The sequence below is a fragment of the Lactuca saligna genome, chromosome 6, assembly GCF_052625555.1.
Source record: "Lactuca saligna cultivar CGN05327 chromosome 6, ASM5262555v1, whole genome shotgun sequence".
Lineage (NCBI taxonomy): Eukaryota > Viridiplantae > Streptophyta > Magnoliopsida > Asterales > Asteraceae > Lactuca > Lactuca saligna.
The window spans coordinates 18,708,301-18,728,733 of NC_136422.1; the positions used below are offsets into that span (position 1 = coordinate 18,708,301).

At 35.6% G+C, this 20,433-nt stretch overlaps 1 protein-coding gene across 1 annotated transcript; it reads right to left on the reverse strand.

Annotated features, from left to right (window-relative positions):
• Positions 1-542: 542 nt before the first annotated feature.
• On the reverse strand, positions 543-2,162 carry LOC145002343 (DELLA protein 2-like). Its single transcript, XM_078961634.1, has one exon. The coding sequence runs from the start codon at positions 2,160-2,162 to the stop codon at positions 543-545; it is 1,620 nt and encodes a 539-aa protein (XP_078817760.1).
• Between the last annotated feature and the right edge of the window lie 18,271 nt (positions 2,163-20,433).

Sequence of the window (20,433 nt, forward strand, 5' to 3'; positions counted from 1 at the left end):
CAACATGTAACTAATCTAGACAATTGTTATTATCCTTTTAAAGTATAGTACAACGAAAATAATAATACACTCTTATCCATGATTCTCAGTTTTCGAAGGTATGTTGTATAACAAAACAGATTTAGTCCTAGTTACAAATGTGATATCCTTCATACTACTTACATTTAAGCCTAGGACATGTAATGTCATTATGAAAAACTTTATGGTACATAATATATTGTTGTAACCATGTAATTATCATAACAAAATAGTCCTAAGGCTACACTAATGAGTCATTTTCCAACAATATTCTCATCATTGACAGAAAACAAAAAAGTGGCAGCTAAAACATATTGCTAGATCTTATAAACAACATGCTAGTGTTGTACTAGCCATAACAAACGTATATAACACATGCCATCTGAGAGATATAAATTCGAACAACAATAAACATGTAGCTGAAAAGCGAAATGCACAAGCTCTGCAGTGCAGGTAAAAAGTATATACCCTTGTGACCATTTCTAAATATCTAAGATTCAACATTAAGTGCTCTAAAATCACTATCATGAGAACTTCCAAGCGGAAAGAAACTGGATTGGTGCTCCTTTCCACCCAATAATTAAGCAATTTCCGTCCATATCAAAGGTGCAAGAACTTCCACAGCAAATTTTTTCTGCTACCAGGTTTGCTTGATATAAAGAAGACATACTCAATTCTGTCTCCTTCATCCCAAACCGTGTGAAAAATTTTCTCCAGACATTGATATGCACATTCCGTATCACTCTTTCTGCTCCTTCAGTTGCCATAATGCTACATATTCCATTACCCATGTACACTGATTCGGTGATAGCACGATTTTCATCTTCACGATCCATACAGTCTTCTAAAGCATCAAAGAATGCCCCAAAATAGAAAAGTGATTCAATAAAACGATTCACAAATTTGGGTGAGTTAAGATTTACTGCAGCTTCGGATACCACCATAACACAAGGATTTATATTTTTTATGACTTTCATCAGAGATTCTAGTCGACCCTGCTGCCCAATCATGCCCCACAAACCATATGATGAGTAAACGGCCAATGCTTCTTCTGGATCCAACTCAAGAAGATTTTCATTAAAATCCAGCATATCTTCCACCATAGCGACATTGAAAGAGAAAGACAGGTTTATAGATTCAGCAAAACTCTTCAACCAATCACCAGCCTGTTTGATTTTCTCTTTATAGTTAGTCCCGACAGCAGTTATTTTCAGATGCTCTATTGTACATATGGGTTGAGAAATAAGAGCTTGCATTAGAATTGTACACTGCACACCTTGTTTTATCGATAGATCAATTATATGCACTTTTGTTGCCCCTACAACAGCATCAACCAAAGCCTGAACCCCTGAAAATTGACCAACTTGAAAAAACGGTAACTTCTGATAAATTGAGACCGTTGTTGGATTAGCGCTCAACATTCTCCTTGCGAGATCATCTACATGGTTCTTTCCTGGGCCATGGAATGATATTCTCCCGGTTTCATTAGCGATCTTCTCTCTTAAAGCTTTCGAGAAATAGTGCACTAACCTTTGAATGGGGTTTCCTGAATTAGAAGATGACGCGTCACACCAATCCAGAAGCTTACTCGAACTTTCAAACTTTTGGTTGGAGAGTTTCTCTGCGGAAAGTAAAAGATTTTGAATGAGTTCAATATCTTTAGTTTCCTGGTTAGAAAAGCCAGAGAATGAAGTGCTATACGGATGGCTAGGAATCGAGATATCATTTATGGAAGATGAACAAGATTGTATGAACTTTTCTCCACCGAAACGAATAACTGCATCTGTTGATAGCTTGCGCTCACTCACTTCATTGCGTACTACATCATGACTTGTTGTCTTTGTCCTTTTAGGATTTGTATGAGGTTTAATAAGCTCCGAATATTGAGATTCAATATTTGCAAGCTCCTGCATCTGATGTTCATACGATCGAAGTGGAGTTGTGTCAAGAAACAAGGCATCCAAATTATGGAAAGCTTTTAAAGGTTGTTGCCCTACTTGATCGTTTGCTGTTGGAATACAAAGTCGATTGGTTGCCTCAGATTTATTTCCTGTATCATCTTCCTGGGATAACCGAGGCAACTTCCCAAAACTCCCTATTTCTTGACTCTCGACATCATAACTGTGACGGTTGAAGGGGACCATTTCATTCAGTTTGTCAAAGAGAGAAACCAAATTACAGGTTTATCCACCGGATCCTAAGGATGTACATAGACCAAGTCCACAGGAGCTAGAAGTAAAAAAAGAAAAACATTAAACGTCCTATTCTTGACGGGGGACATTGATGTTATCGTTGTCGATGTGTTCAATGTTGTCACTTGGCATCATCTTAATCAAAGATATTCAGCAAACCAAAAAGAATTTTATATTTTCAATTCTTTCTTTGACTTATTCAAAGGATAATTATCTGTCAAAAGCATTGCTACAAATAGTAAATACGAATTTGCAGGAAAAGACCAGTTATTATTGTAGGTAGAAGATAAATTGTATTGTAAAAAAAATATACATAACATCATCCAAACGGCATATGTTCATACCATGTACGAGTTAAATCACAAAACACTATTAAGCATGTTAAAGTATAACATTGGAACTTTTTTGTGAAATTTCGCATTTCAACTCTAGGCTCCGGTTACAATTCACATGGAAAGATATATATATATATATATATATATATATATATATATATATATATATATATATATATATATATATATATATATATATATATATATATATATATATATATATATGGAAAAAGTGAATGTACAGTAGGAATGCACAAACCGGTGTTTTTTATGAATTGGAACAGTTCAGAAAACCAGTTTGGTTCTGGTCAACTAAGTCAAAACCGGTTCACCCGGAAACCGGTTTGGTTCCAAACCGGTCCAGCCCCAAAAAAATCAAACATATGTAACCGGTTCAGAAAAAACTGGTTCAAATCAAAGCTTCAAAACAGATTCAAAAACCGGTTCGAAGCATATAAGGTATTTTTTTTTGGCTAATAAGTGTAAAATAGGAATGGGGTTTTTCTTAGATTCTATTACTTTTGATTGTGTTTAACCATGAAATAAAAAAATAGGATTCACTTCAGGTTTTTTGTGGTGGAATGAATTGGGAAGGCATAAGCCTTATGGTAATACACACATATACACGTCCATATTTATTTCTTGTTTAATAATATACATATCTTTTGATGTATTTTTTTTTTTGGTTTTAAATTTGATATTTGTGTATATGTACAAAAACATAATGTATGTACAAAATTGTTTTTTCAACCTTTTTCTTCATTTTTTATATTGGAAATACATAATACAACTTCAAACATAAAAACACAAAACATCCAAATTGTCAAACTAATACATCTTCAAATACAAAACATTGTTGTCGTCGTAGTCTTCATTCAAAATCCGTAGTCATTGTGTTTATTCGTCATCCGCCATGTCGTTACGCAATCCTCTCTCATACACGAAATCTCCTAGGCTGAGTGGCACCGACATTCCCATCACCACTTCTTCCTCATGTACTCGTGCTTCGGCATGCAACGATGTGCCTTCAAGTACTTCAATGTCTTGTATCCTTTCCACACCATCAAGGTAGTTGTAACAACCCAAAATACAACCCAAATTTTTTTTTTGTTTAAATAGTGCTAAAAGCTGACAATCATCCATAATATAATGAAACCATACGTCACAAAACCCAAAAAGTTATAATAGATGTATCATGACAATAGAACTGTATCAACATATCACAATATCTGAAACAAACTCTCAGGATAAAAGAAACTGAAGTTGTGGTGTGTGCGATGCCATCAACCCGAGCAGTTCCTTTTACTAGCAGAAGTACCTGAAACCAAAACTGAAAACTGTAAGAACTAATCTTAGTGAGCTCCCCCAAACTACTACATACCATACAATAACATATAAAAACATATTGGGCCTTGCCCACTGCATCAGACCGGAGTCCGGAAACTGCATCGGACCGAAGTTCGGAACCAACCAGAGCCTTGCCCTCTACATCAGACCGAAGTCCGGAAACTGCATCGGACCGAAGCCCGGAACTGACTGGGACCTTGTCCCCTGCATCTAACCGAAGTGACCGAAGTCCAGAACTAACTGCATCGGACCGAAATCCAGAACTAACTGGGACCTTTTCCCCTGCTTCGGACCGAAGTCCGGAAATTAACTGAGCATAACATCGCATAGCATAAACATATCAACTAGCATAAACACATCTACTGCATACTGCATCGGACCGAAGTCCGGAACACATAACATAAAGACATGCTTGAATCACAAAGACATCAAGCACACTAACCTACTGCATCGGACCAAAGTCCAGAACTACTGCTAACTAGACGGGCTGGCATCCTACTGGAAGGAAAACTCTCCTCGTAATGTTGGCTGCTCAGATGTTAATTCTAAAAGTGGTTGACTGCTACTTCGGAACTGTCCGGCTACAAATCCCAAAAACACTAGATCAGGCACTCATAAATGCCCTCAGGGTAAAATGATTGTTTTACCCCTAGTCAAAGTCAACTCCTTGGTCAAAGTTAACTTCCAGTTGACCGGACTCGCTGATTCAGGGCGCAGACTCGCCGAGTCCCTCCATTACTAACTTTGACTTTAACTTACTCAGTCCCTTCCCCACTCACTGATTCACCCTGAACTCACAACTCGAAGAAAGACGGGCGACTCGCGACTCGACTCATCGAGTCCGAAGAACAACTCGCCGAGTCCTAACGTGCAGATTTCATATAATCGATTCTAATCCATTCCAGAGCATCTAACTCGAAGATCTAAGCTCCTAGGACCATCTGAACACGTAAAGTTGCTAACTTTACGTGTAACTAAGAAGGAATGGAGCCATTTCACTCAAACTCTACTTTAATCGGGAAAAATCATCCGACTCGCCGAGTTGTATGAACAACTTGTCTAGTCTAAGGCAATCTTCATCGGACTCATCGAGTTGCTCATCCAACTCACCGAGTCCACGACTATCTTCATATGACTCGCCGAGTCAACCTTGCGACTTGCTGAGTCCATTTAGTCCTTTTTACATACATACTTTATTTGAGCCATGCAGCGGCTCCAAATCACAGATCCAAGCTTCTAGGGCATGCTTATCACGTAAAGTTGCAAACTTTACGTGCATGCATGGCTTTAAAGGCTTCAAATGCCAAATATAGGCTCTTAATGGGGTTCTAAGCTCAAGAGGGACCTCAATCGCGACCACAACTAAAACCTTACACTTATAGAATGCAATGAGGGTCCAAATCTGAAGTATAACCCGATCTTAAGGCTTTATCATAAAGGATTTGGGGTTTTGGGGCTTAAAAGCAATAATTTGGGGACAAACAAGATCTACTAGTTTAATAAGCAAGATGGAGACTTTATTACCATAATAGATGATCACAAATGAGTGTGTTCAGGATCTACTTCCTCTTCTTTGAACTCTTCAACTTTCTCCTTCTTTTACTTGCTCCAAAGTTCCTTCACAAAGTAATAATCACTCACACACACTATAAGGGGGCTAGGGTTCGGTAAAGGATGCTCTGAGGGTGATGGGGATGAGGTTGGGGCGCATTAATGTGTTTAAATAGGGTGCAAACCCTTAAAATTAGGGCTTCATCCAGACACGAAGACTCGCTGAGTCCCAGCGTATGGACTCGTCGAGTAGCCAACTCAATTTGCGTGATCATCCTGTCTCTACTCGACGAGTGGGGCTACAGACTCATCGAGTACCCCTTAAGAAATGAAAATACTTTACTTAAATCACATACCATAATTGAGGCGTTACAGTAGCATTTCAAGAAAATGCACATTTCCACCGACAAAGGGGTTAGTTTTGTTCTTCTTGGTGATATTACCCTGCCATTAACAGAAAAAGTTGATTCTGAAGCTATCGTAGAAGCTTGGGAGCTTAGTAGATCACGGGCCGGCCATAGCAGGTAGAATCGGAAATTAGGTTTCCTTTCATTTCCACCAAGCCAAAATATCAAAAATTTCAAACTCTTCAATACTCATTTGAGACAAGAAATCGGAACCAATATACCTACCGAGCTCGCTACTAAGGGTGTTAGACCGAGCTCGTTTGGAATTTTCATTCCTCATAGTATTATAAATCCTAATTGTTTCGTTATTTTGGTGAGAAGTGGATCCGGATGCCCCTGTATTTTGCATCATGTCCTGGATGTTTGTTGAACTATATTTTGTTAAATAAACATCAAACAAAATTTGAAATACTTTGTTAAATTTTGAAACATCCTTTGATGTATAATCCATGTCATCATCCAATAAACCCAAATCATAGCAAATATTTGCAATTAAAGTCTCAATCCCCCAACATTTACATTCGGATTCAAAGCGGCGGGACAAATAATAAGGGAAGGCATTTCTTGAAAATATTTTTTTACCTTTGCTTTCATCGGTTTGATCATATTAGCAAACATTATGCTCCTCATTTCAAACTCATTTATTTTTGCACACATTAAAAAAATTTGGTTAAAAACTAAACAACTTATAGGATAATAAACCCCAATAAAAAAGTAGTTGCTTTTTTAAAAGGGAAAATGACTCTTGACGTTATTAACTGTTGCGTTTGTTTTCATTTTGTCCATTTCCTATTTTTTGTACTCAATATATCATCGAACTTATTGTTTGTGTTCACCATAACCCTTTTGACCGGATTTTGACCTGTGATAGTCGGTCAAAGGGTGATGGTGAACAAAAACAACAAGTTCGATGGTATATTGAGTACAAAAAAAAGGAAAGAGACCAAATGAGAACAAATGCAACAGTGGGTTACCCTCCTGATTCATTTTTCCTTTACTCATTTACAGTAAATCCCATGTCATCTCCTGCTGATATTAATGACTTTATGAGATTCATTCTTGCTTCTCTTCAAAACATAACCCACGAAAGAACATTATTCATATACGTATAATTTTGTAATGCACTCGAATATCTATTAGGGGAATCTTTAGTAAGAAAGTGCATTTCATAACTACATTTACATTTTCAATCAAATGATTTATCATATCATGGATTCTAGACAAGTCTACAAATGAGTGGAATCACAAGTAGTATGATTTTTAAGTTTACTTAGATTTAAGATCGAATTCATGGGATAAGATACAACATCAATATGTACAATATCATGCTGCTTTTGCAGACACATCATCATAATATACCTTGATTTAAACATTTATGTTGATAGATATACCTCTCATACACAATCATATCATTTTGCAGAGAGGTGTTGATAGCTAACCACAGTAAGCATAACATAGTTTATGTTTTAGCTAAGTTACCCCTCCGAAACGATCTTCATATATGTTATGGCCAAAGATGGTTGCAGTCTATGATAATTTTTCAACATTAATTTAATTTAACTTTTCGGGGAAAATGGCTCAGGAGGGTAACCAACTATTGCATTAGTTCGAATTTTGTACTCAAAGGGTTATGGTGAACACAAACAACAAGTTCGATGGTATATTGAGTACAAAAAAAGGAAAGGAACCAAATGAAAACAAACGCAATAGTTAGTTACCCTCAAGAGTCATTTTCCTTTTTTAAAAAATCAAGCATGTTTGTAACATGTTTGATAGTATCCCAACTTTATTCCGGATAAGTCGTAACCTTATTACGGTCCGCAAGGTTGTGATAGAACATTTTTAAGTATTCTTTTGACGTAAGGCACATTCAAACATTTTGCAAGTGGAGTTCTATCGGGTATTATTCTCCCAATTCGGACTTAAAAAGAGGGCATTCGCATCGACACAAAATTGCATATAATTATGATATCGAGCATTACTATAACTAAAAAATCTTTTAACATGTCTTTGAAACCATCTTTTATAGTTTCAATGCTAGTTAGTCCATCTTGCATAACAAATTTAATGATATGTGCAACACATCGACTATAAAAAAACACCATCACAAATTGGTTTATATTTTAGTTTTAGTTGTCCAACCGCGATGGTGTTATTTGCAGCATTATCAAAAGATATAGAAAAAATATTTCCTTCAAGTTTATAACTTTTGATCACAGAATCAAAAATTTTAAATAAATTTCTACCGGTGTGCGAGTACTCAAACCATTCAAATGTAATCATACACTTCATCATTACCCAATTAGTTAGATTAATCCAATGAGCGGTAACACAAAGGTACGCATCCGGTGAACCGTGAAGTGTCATCCAAACATCACAAGTTAAATTCACACCGGTTTCTAAAAATTGAAATCCTAAAATCAATTTATTTTTTGCAAGTTTCCACATTTCAATACCATCACGTCTAATAGAAGTACGACTCACATGGCAATATCGTGGTTGGAGAGTATATTGGATGAGTGAAGTCAATCGGTTGTTGTCGAAGTGGTCAAAAGAAGAGCATTCTTGAATCACAAACTTCGTCATCCTATCCCGAACTTTAGCCAAATCATAACTCCACAATGTTGCATCATTCGCCATTGTTGTTTGATTATGTCCCGACCCAAATTTCACCGCGGCGCATCTTTTGGTCAGATGAGCTTTCAATGTCGAATTCTCATCTTCATTAAAAAAAACCACGAGATTTCTTGCATCGCGCTTTTTTTATACCGCTCGACATTACACACAAATCATAATTGCACCAAATAGCCGGATTTCTATTTGTTTATTTGATGCTAACAACAGTAAGATTGTTTGACGAATCTCCAACACCAACGAAAGTCGAATCCATTGTTTGAATTAAGAGCGTTTTTTGAACTAAGAGAGGTTTTTTGAGGTTTGGTTAAGGTAAAGTTGAGAGCTAAGCATCTAATACATAAATATACTACAAGGAATGGTTAATATGGTCAAAAGGAGCCAAAATCGGGTCTTACACAGCCTCAAACGGCTATATAGCCGTTAGGAAGAAACAAGAAAAACAGATAGATTTCAAAAACCGGTTCACCCGCGATAACATAGGAAACCGGTTCAGAAAAAACCGGTCTCCACGGTTGAAAAATCTAGTTGGTTATATCTAACGGTTCGGTTCATCATCGGTTCGGTTCACCTATGAACTGGTTCACGGCTAAACCGGTTTTCAGTTCAACTACCGGTTCGGTTCCTGAACCAGTTTTCTTGCCCACGCCTACCCTTGAGGGTATATAAGATTAGATACCCACTCATTAAAACTACATAGTTTTGATTAGTGATTTAATTTTCTAAAAAAAAACAATTTACTTTTTTGCAGTACGTGTTTCTTTAGTCTCTGCGAAACTCAATACCTCGAGTGCGTGATTCTTTTTGTTCCATGATCGCCGATGTTGCTTCCATAATCCCTGATTGCGAAAGAAAAAAAATTCTGATACGATCACAAAAACGATTCAAAGTAAAAAACAATTTCAAAGGGAAAAAATCACATAAAGTATGGCTGATGCATCCTAAGAAGTTTCAATTCATAGGTCCATGTTACTTTTATTTGATTTAGTTAAATTCATACAATTGTAATTTACTTACTTACCGCTCTCATGGTCACAGTGAGAATTATTGATGTTCTCCCCTTTTTATATTTAGTAGGTGTGAAACTCATGTATTATACGGGTTGATTTAAAAAAAGATTAAACACTAAAGTGTAAACAAAAAAAATGTACAACGTTAAAATAAGAAAAAAAAATGAACATATTTATTGCAATTTAATATCATATATATGATATTTAATACTTTACATATATAGGTATATGACTTTAATTTTAAAAATTGATACAAACCAAAAATTGATAAATGGATAATATTCATTTCAAAAGTAGCACAAAATGACAAGTATCAAAACTTGGGAGATTGACATGTGTCGATAAAACCTTCTTTAATTTAGGAGGATTTACTCTTTTTTTGTTTCATATAAAAGCAAATTGTTTTTATATTTTCTTGAATCTGGGAGAGATTATCGACTGCAACTTCAGCTTAAGTATCCTCCCGTATATTTATATAAATAAATCGTTTATGTAACCTCTTAATTAATAGCTAATATGTAAAAAGTTAATGTCATGGCATTAATAGGATCAAATTCTCATGATCTTTTACTTATGTTGGTTGAAACAGATGGAAATTTGTCAATAGTTGAATTACATTTAAAAGTTGTATAGATTTTTGTAATTTAACATACATTTTTGTAATTGTTACTATTTCTTTCGGCTACATAGAATTATAATGTGTGTGTGAGTAGAGATGCACAAACATAGGTTTTCGGTTTCAGTTAAAAGACTGTTTTTTAAACCCGTTTTAGTTATAATCGGTTCGGTTTTTCGGAAGTGAAATTTTAGTTTAAAAAAAGCCTATATTTAACCGTCGGTTCGGTTTTAGTTGAACCAGTTAAAAATGGTTATAAAAAAACCGGTTTGGTTATTTTTGGCTGGTTACAATTGTGCACCTCTAATTTAATTTGAAATGATATTGAAATGGTAAATATTGAATAATTTACAAGGATAACTCTTGAAAGTAATATGAGAATGTATATTCCTCATCCTCATCCTATTGATGTCATCACACTTGTTTGGGGTTGACCAAAATCTGACCTGCACTCCTATTTATAATGGGACAATTGTACAACACTATTGCGAAAACAATAAGCAATCAGTAAAAACAAAAATACCATAAAGATAGTACAAATTTTATATAAAAGCAACAAGAAACATATCTTATCCACTCCGATTAGAGAAAACAACAAGCAACGAATAAAAATACATTATTACAACTCTGCTTCACAAACGACAGTTTTACACCATGTTAGAAATTTGGGTGTAGAAAGGCTTGGAAATTCTAAGAATTGTGATTATCACTTTCAAATCGAAGTATTTGGTGGTACTCCCAAATCTTCAATTGGATAAGACTCAGAGAGACAAGAACCGAGAATGTTTGATGATATTTTCGTATGTACCAGAAAATGAGACCAAAACCAACTTTAATATCTTTGTCTAAAAACTGTCATATGACAGTTTTAAACTGTCATAAAACCATAAAAACTGTCATAAAAACGGATATATGGATAAGGGTCAAACCAATGGTCAATTATCTAAAAAATCAATTTTCTGATGCATTTTTTAATATAGTAACATACCCTATATAAAAAAATTCCGCGCTGACATGGCAGCTCGACCCTAGCCAGGGGCTGCCACCCCTTGGACCCTGCTCCCAGGGGCGCTGCCCCGGGACCCCCGTTCGTTTAGGGGCTTCGCCCCTAAATGACAATGTACTTTGAAACTTGATCAAACTTAAACAAGTGTGTACTCCACACCTTCCTTACTTGTTTAATATTTATCAAGATCATTTTTGGTCAACACAAAGTAATCTCATTACACTTAAATAACATTGATGATCAAAATCACCAACACACCAGCAACTTTGAATACCTAAGCCATATCTTCTCTTTTGGTGTCGCAAGTACCTGTTACTACATCCACTGTTTATGAATTTCATAGCACCTCCAAGTAAGTGCAACTCACTTTCTGAGTTTAACTTTTTCCAATAAGTTTGACCTATTTTAACAAATATTTGTTTGGTCTGTTACCCAAAGTATTCAACTCATCTATTTTGCTACATGTACAAATTCATAGATTTGATTAACAATTATAAAACAACTAAACATCCAATTAATACGTATATACTTAAGGGTGTCTGAGTAAATTTTTATTCATGTTCCTATATGTTTGGTTATAACTTATATGCTAGTAATAAGCAATCATCTAGACATCTTGTGTTTCTGTCAAGCAATTTTTATATGAAACGTCTTGGTGAGAAGAGGCATTTAAGTTCACATGAAGTGTTGAACATCAAAACATACTTTAATATGCATAATATGTTAGCAATTTTGATAGAATTCTTCTTTGTAGGGGTTTTCTTTCCGATTATGATAGACTATTTTATAAACTATGATGACAAAAATGATGAATTAGTTTCTGATCATAATTATTGATAATTTTGATATAATTTACTTTCAAGGCGTTGTTTTCGCCTCTTGTAGGAATTATGCCAAACACCTGGTGGGTGGGATGCATTTACTATAAACCCCCAAAATTGTGAATCAAAAGTAGGCGACCTAGAAAACATCAAATTTTGAATCGAATCACAATCCACATCTCAATCAATCCGTTCTTAAATCCCAAAACCCTCAATCGGAAACAGAAGCAAAACCTATTTTATAGTGAGATAGAATTAAATCTACATGAATCATGAAGCCTATTACCTTAGTAAGAGATATGAAAAAGATTTTTGATTGTTGCTGGGATTTAGAAGAAAACTAGTGGATGTTCCAATATCAATCCGAGAAACTTAGAAATGGAGAAACTTTTTGTAAAAGACGATTGAATCAATGAACCCATATGTTGAACCTAAGAAATAAAACGGAAAACATGTCTGTGGGATTAAAGAGGATATGATATCAGGTGGTGCGTAATCAGTTAAATCAAACGACATAGTTCTAAGTATTGGGTATTCAATATTATATATCCTTAAGGGTATATTATAGGGATGAGTATAAGCCGGTACCCGTCTCATTTGGCGAGAACCGGAACCAGAATCGGAACCGACGGTTCCTAGAAAGTTAGAACCGGAACCGGAACCGCTCTAGGCAGTTATTAAATGTTTGGAACCAGTCCCGGAACCGGTAGTTCTGGTTTCGGGAGCGGGTAACCTGGTTACATTAATTTTGTTATCTTTTGTCGATAAAACCACAATTTAGTTTGATCCAAATCAAATCAATTCAGACAAAATCGGACCAATATATTCTAAGCTTGTCTAACTAACACACACACACACACACACACACACACACACACACATATATATATATATATATATATATATATATATATATATATATATATATATATATATATATATATATATATATATAAACCGGTTCCGACGGATACCCAGCGGGTAGCGGTTCCGAAAAACGAGAACCGGAACCGAAACCACTTAAGGCGGTTCCATAACTTTAGGAATCAGAACCGGAACTGCTTAAGGCGGTTCCAGTTCCAAAGTAGCAGTTCTGAGGCGGTTACAATTCTAAAAGCAAATACCGGTTCCGATGTTCATCGCTAGATGTATTATGAACAAAAAGTAGGAGACTATTTAATTTTTCTCTCTCTCTCTGTCTCTCTCTCTCTCTCTCTCTCTATATATATATATATATATATATATATATATATATATATATATATATATATATATATATATATATATATTTGCAATTAGTCGCAATCAGTTTTATATTTACACCCATTTGTTTGTACTTGAAGACATGTTTATTTTTATATTCAACCGTCTTGTTATTTGTTCTCTTTATTGTAGACAAGTTTTCTTACTTTATTCATGCTTTGATTGTTTACTTAACAGATTATTTATTGAGTGTAAACACATGTATGGTTTTCTTGAGACTCGATGAAGAGGCCGGCTTTAGCTTTACCCTTTTTATGATTTTTTTAATATTAAACCTCGTTGGCCAATCTTAATTTACGATACTTGATAATGGGTTTAGGTATTGTTGTCAAAACTTCATGGTTCAATCATATTCGTGATAATGTTTTAAAAACCAAATTTTAGTTGAATTAGTTTGATGATTGGTTCCAGTTCGACCACTAGTTCCACCGGGTCTACATCTGATCTACATTTGGGCATATAGCGGTGGTGTACATCGGCTTTCGAGTTGTGTGTACTCCGGATAACATGATCGATTTAGCTATTCATTTTTTTTGGATACGGTCTAGAAATTAGTATAAAACCGGTGGTTATTGAACCACTCTCATCAACCGTTCAACTGGCTTTAGAACATTGATTCATGATGCAAACAATCCAAATCTCGGTAGCAAAATTTCCTCCTACTGAGTATTGTTTTTAAACAATGTTGCATTAATTTGGTAGAGCTCCAAGTTCCTGGAAAGCTACCATGGATGCCCAGAAGAAAGACGCAACATCATCACTTCACTACCTGATGTTGTCACGCAACAACTATATCGTATGGGCCATAAAGATGTGGGTATTTATGCATGCACAAGATGTTTGGGAGGCTGTAGAACCTAAAACCCGCAAACCTCCGTCCTGTCAAGAAGGACAAAATGGCGTTGTCAACCATCTACCAAGGAATCCCAGAGGAAGTGTTATTGTCGACTGTGGAAAAGAAAACAAAAAAAGAAGCATGGGATACGCTTAAAGTGACGTATCTTGGAACAGATAGGCTGAAGATTCTGAAAGTACAAACCCTAAAGGCAGAATCCGAAGTTCTATCCATGAAGGAACCTAATTTAATCGAGGACTTCTCGCTCAAGATAAATAACATTGTAAGCAATATACGGGCTTTGGGACACAATGTAAGAACAATATGTAGTAAATATCGAAGTTTCTATGGGCAACCCCAACAAGATTCGTACAAATTGTTTTAGCCATTGAACAATTTGCGGACCTCAAAACCATGATAGTTGAAGATGTAAATAAGTTTGAAGGCTTATGAAGAAAGAGTTCTGAGGTTTTGGAGAAGTGGATGCAAAAAAGCTACTCCTAACCCATTAGGAGTAGGTAGAAAAATAAAGAAAAAGAGTGATAATTAACTCCAAAAACTCAAATAACTCCTATCGTGGTAACAACTCACGAGGTCGTGGTAGAGAACGAGGAAGAGGTGGAAATAATAGCCAAAGAGGAGGATACCAAGGTAACGTACAAATCAGCCTCGTAATGGCAACCGTGGAACCGCCAACCAAGAACAAAATAAAAATCAATGTTATAATTGTCAAGAAGATTATGGGCACTACACAGCTGAATGCAAGAATCCACGAAAAGAAACAAGTAATAACCATAACAACGAGACACACATGGTTAAAGACAAGAATGATTATAGACTTGCGTTATTATTAACTAAGTGCAGCATACCATGAGGAATAAAAGAAGTGTTTTTGAACGAGCACAGTTAAGATGATGTCAAATAAAGAAATTATGAATAGTTTACCCTGTATTGAAAATCCAACCAAGGTCTGCGAAGGATGCTTGGTCGACAAGCAAACTCGAAAACCCTTTCCCCTCCAAAACACATGTGTTGTATATTCTTAATCGTGTGAAAACTAAAGCATTTAACCATGTAAGACCCACTGCAAGAATAGTGGGCAATAGCGACGCGTGTTGTCGCTAAACGTATGGGCTGTCGTCGCAAATACCTTTAGCAGCGACATGTAGCTGCAAATGAGTAGTCAGTAATGCCTCGTCGCTATTGCGTATCTTGTGGCCGCTAATAGTGTACGGTCACTGCTATTGCCATGACGCAGCTAAAACCTTCTTGCCGTCGCAAATAATCTGTTGCCACTAAAGCGTTCATGTCGCTGTAAAAGATGCCGCCGCAAAAAAATGTTTGATTTTTTTTTTATTTAACATTAAATTCATAAAAAACAATATAACATTTATAAAATCTGATAAAGTTTTATAGAAATATTAATCAATATACAACCAATCTAAAATATTAATATTAATCCACAATCCAAAATATTAATCCATACCACATCCTAAAGTATTCTTCCAAATTACAAAATATTTCATAAAATCTTAAAGTAGCTTCTCATCTTCATCATTTCCTTCATTATTATTTGGTGGCGGAAATGAGCGAAACCACTCTTCCAATGCTGCAGAACAGGTCGGGTCCTTTAGTATCTTTTGCAGCATTTCCAACTACAATATATATATATATATATATATATATATATATATATATATATATATAGATATATATACATATATATATATATATATATATATATATATATTACCAACATATCATAATAGCATTATACAACATATCAAATCACAACCAACATATCATTATAGCATTCTACTTTCCATTATCGTATTTACTTTCCAAAAATTACCAAACTACAAAATATCAACATATCAAACCATAACCAACATATCATTCTAGCATTCTACTTTCCATTATAGCATTGTACTTTCCAAAAATTACAAACTACAAAATATCAACATATCATATCATAACCAACATATCATTATAGCATTCTACTTTCCATTATAGCATATACTTTCCAAAAATTACCAAACTACAAAATATTAACATATCAAACCATAAAGAACATATCATTATAACATTCTACGTTCCATTATTACATTTACTTAAACTAACAATTACCTGTGATTGTGGTGGTTATTGTCTCACTGGTTGTTCCTGATCATACATAGACACAACGGTAGGAGGTTTATGTCCAATGCCTCTGATATGTCCGCGTCGAACACCCAATATTATTTTAAAACAGTTTTATATATCAGTGGGTGTTAGACCGATAGCTTCGGAAGAAGCTTGGGTTCGTTGGTTGATCTCCTGGAGTAAAGCATTCTGTATTTTCAAAAAATAATAAAAATCATAAAAATTAGATAACTAAATACCCTTGATGATATAAACACTTATATGAAAATACAAATTAACTACTTACGTATTGTTTCTCGACTGTAGTACTACAAAATATCCCTTAGCGATTGGAATTAGCCTTACAAAAAGCTTCAATTCGACTGATATCCTATTTAACATAATAAATTAGATTACTTATACTTCAAATAAACATTTAAATATATCATAAATTACTTCATTGAAAGATGCATTGTTGTACGAGCTCGATCCCCCTCTGTTTACAACTACTTGTTTTGCACAGACTTTTGTGTTTGACGCCGAACACCTTAAAAATTCTGTCGTTTAAAAATGTTTGACTGCCTTCGTCTAATTTTCAGGTGACATACCCTTGAGGGGGGGGGGGGGGTTTGTTTAATGCGGCTGGGATATCTGTAAGCCCCTCGATTTCCTTAAAATAAGAATGAAGTTTACCTTTTCAGCCTCTGTAAATTTTTGCAAGAATCGAATCAATGCTACGCAACAATTGAGCACGCTCCAGATCTACGTTAACCTTATCCAAATCAAATTTATTCTACAAATACAAAAAATTAGTTAATTAAATAACAATCACAACTAAACTTAAAATTTTATCCAAGTTACCTTTAGATGCACAACTGTTGCGTTCATTAATGCGGGGGAAACATTATCCAAACGTTTAACCAGATACGTTGAAAGGGACGTAGTTCCACAAATACCTTCCAATTTCATGTGTGAACCAATTACCACGCTTCCCGACTAGGGAATATATGATCTCTCTGTCGAAATCCAAATCCACGGGCTTTCCCTTGTTTAACCGTATCAACTTTCCTAGCTTGTTTTTTTTTTGACATGCCCCTTCTTTTTTTGGAAGCTCGGATGAAAAAATACAATCAAAAATATTAGTCACGATAACTTATAATAAAGTAATAAAAATATCTAATAAATATATCATAATAAAACTTACCATCCTGTTCGTGCTGACCACGACCAATGCCTCCTGGAGGTGGTGGATCCCCGGCTCCATCATCTCCATGTCCAAGCCCCATAACATCGGCTATCATGGTAAAGAGTGTCACCCAAGTAAACCTCATTTGTAGGCTGTAAATTACAAGATGTACAATATAGAAATACAATATGAATAAAAGTTAGTTACCCTACGAAATTGTAAGATATACAATATAGACAAACAACATAAATATAAGTTAGACAAATAATATTACACTTCAAATAAAGTTTCTATTACAAAAAAAAAACTTTTGTCTTTTTTAATAAGAATCTTCATCATATACTTCAATGTCTTCTTCATCAATATCATAAGCAGAATCACATCATCATAATTAGTCTCTTCCTCGGAAACATTATCGATTCTACCCGTTGGCGGAGGTACTTCAGTCTCGTCCTCATCGTCATAATCAACATTGTTTTGAGTTACATCAACATTGTTTTGAAAGTATTGTTGGAAGTCGATAAAAACTCTAGCTCCAGATAAAGAGTTGTATTGAACTATGTCGACATTTTCGGTCTCCAAATTGTTGACATCTTGGACAGAGTGACTATAAGCATTTTGGACACGAGCATTGTCGGATGGTAGATCCCAAATACTTCGATGATTAACATGCTCGATGACACAATGAGGGTTGTTGTTTTGGTTTCTTCAATGATTAACAGGCTTGCGGATGTAGAACACTTGTTTGGCTTGCGAAGCATATATGAGTTGATCATCTTGGTACGTTTCTTTTTCTGTGTCGATAATGATGAAATTATCATCAGCAATATCTCCCGTATCGAACCACTTGCACCGAAATATTATAGTTGAATAATCATATGGATATTGCACCTCCATAATCTCTTCTAACTTGCCATAATATTTCTCTCCATTCTCACCAACCACTAGAACCCCAGAGTTTTGTGTTTTTTGTTGTGCATCATCACTAAGAACCATAAACCTAACACCGTTGGCTATACACGCGGTGTAAGTATAAACATCCATTTGTGAACCCATTGAAAGGGCTGACAACTCTTTATGGAATTTTGGAGAGTTTTCTTTTTCCATCTGATAAACCTATTAAACATATGTTGATGTATTATGTATTCTTGATTCATTATATATATCAAAGATAATTGTTTCTTAATTGTTATTACCTTTTCAAGAAACCAGTTTGGAAATTCGGTCTTTTCGTCACTTTCAGGATGTTCAGATTTGAATTTTCTATATTAATGAATATATATATATATATATATATATATATATATATATATATATATATATGAATGGAAAAAAGTAACAATAAATAATGAAAGATAATTAAAAATAAGAACACTTACTCGATGTATTGTCTGACTTCTTGACAGCTATTCAATATAAACCATTCTATATTATGTTTCTCCCTTATATCAAGATGTTTCATTTGCGTTGCGCTCGCCGGTTGATACTTGGTCTCAAACATCCAACACTTTGTTTTTTCAATGACAACGTATTCGTTTCTTTCAAGGCGATTGACATCCCGAAGGTACATTGAACAAAATGACAAAGCTTCTTCAGCAAAATAACCTTCAACTATACAACCTTCTGGCCTCGCCTTATTTTTGACATAGTTTTTTAGTTTTTTCCATATACCTTTCGAACGGATACATCCAGCTCATACATACTAGGTCGAACCTAAAGAAGTGTATATCCGATGAGACACTTGTGATTCCCCTTGAAGAGATCGAACTAGACAAGAGTTTGCACTGCGTGGAGGAGCCAGTTGAAATCATGGACCAGGAAGTCAAACAAATGAAACAAAGTCGCATTTCGATAGTGAAGGTTCGCTGGAATACCAAGCGGGGACCTAAATTCCCTTGGGAGCGTGAGGAATCAATGAAACAGAAGTACCCTCATCTTTTCCCAAATCTAGGATTTGTATCTCTATTCTTGAATTTCGGGACGAAATTCCCTCTAACGGGGGGATGATGTAACGACCCGGAACTTCTATCTTGTACAGTTAATCAATTCTATCAATGTCAAACTCGGTTCTGTTAGCTTTTAGCTTCATTTAAGGGCTCGTTTAAGTGTTCTAAGCTTGAGTACAACCAAGGTTGACATTAGGGATGAGTTATCAAGTTGTAAAAGTAGCAAATCGGGCCATACACTTCTTTAGGAAGAGTGTACGGCCGTACATCCCCTCATGGCCGCACATTCACCCCTATATATAAGAGTAGACCCCCTTCGTTCATTCCATTCTCCTCTTGGCTGCACGCTACTCCTTCTCTCTCTCTCTCTCTCTCAAGTTTCTTCAACCGTGAACTCTCCAAGGCTTCAAAAACGTGAGTATTCCATCCTCTAGCTTGTTAAACTTGAAAGACCTCTTGATTCAAGCCTTAGTTCATCAAATTCCATCATGTTCTTCACCCCTTTGAAGGAGTACGACCGCACACCCCTTTGTACGACCGTACACCCCCTTAGAGGCTCTCCAAAGGGAGAGTTTGGCCCCTAACTTCAAGTGGGACATGATCTTAGCTTTTATACACCTTAAAGTCGACAACTTGGACATAAACATGAAAAGTGTACGGCCGCACACCCCTTTGTACGACCGCACACACCACTTAGGGACGTAAACCCACTTTGATGATCATTTTAGGGCTCAAACTTGCATTACAACTAAGCATGGAACCTAGAACACTCCATGTATGCTCGTTAGAACGTTGGAAATGCCTCAAAAGCACATATCATCATGAGAGTACAGTCGTACACTCATGGGCCGCACACCCATGGCCGTAGACACCCTTAGGGTGGTCATACACCTTCTTCATTGAATCACATATGATTTTAACACTTAGTTCAAGTGTTTCTAAGACCTTAGGGTGGTTTCCTATGATGTCTAGTAGTGAAATAACCTGATTTAAGTCATATATGTGTTATTACATTATAATTAGGATACAATTGTGTTCGAGGCTTCATTTGACACTCATCATCTCTTATCGATCCTTCATACAAACCACTCACTCGAGGTGAGTTCATACCCTTACGCTTTTACAATTTTTAAACGTTTTTAGGG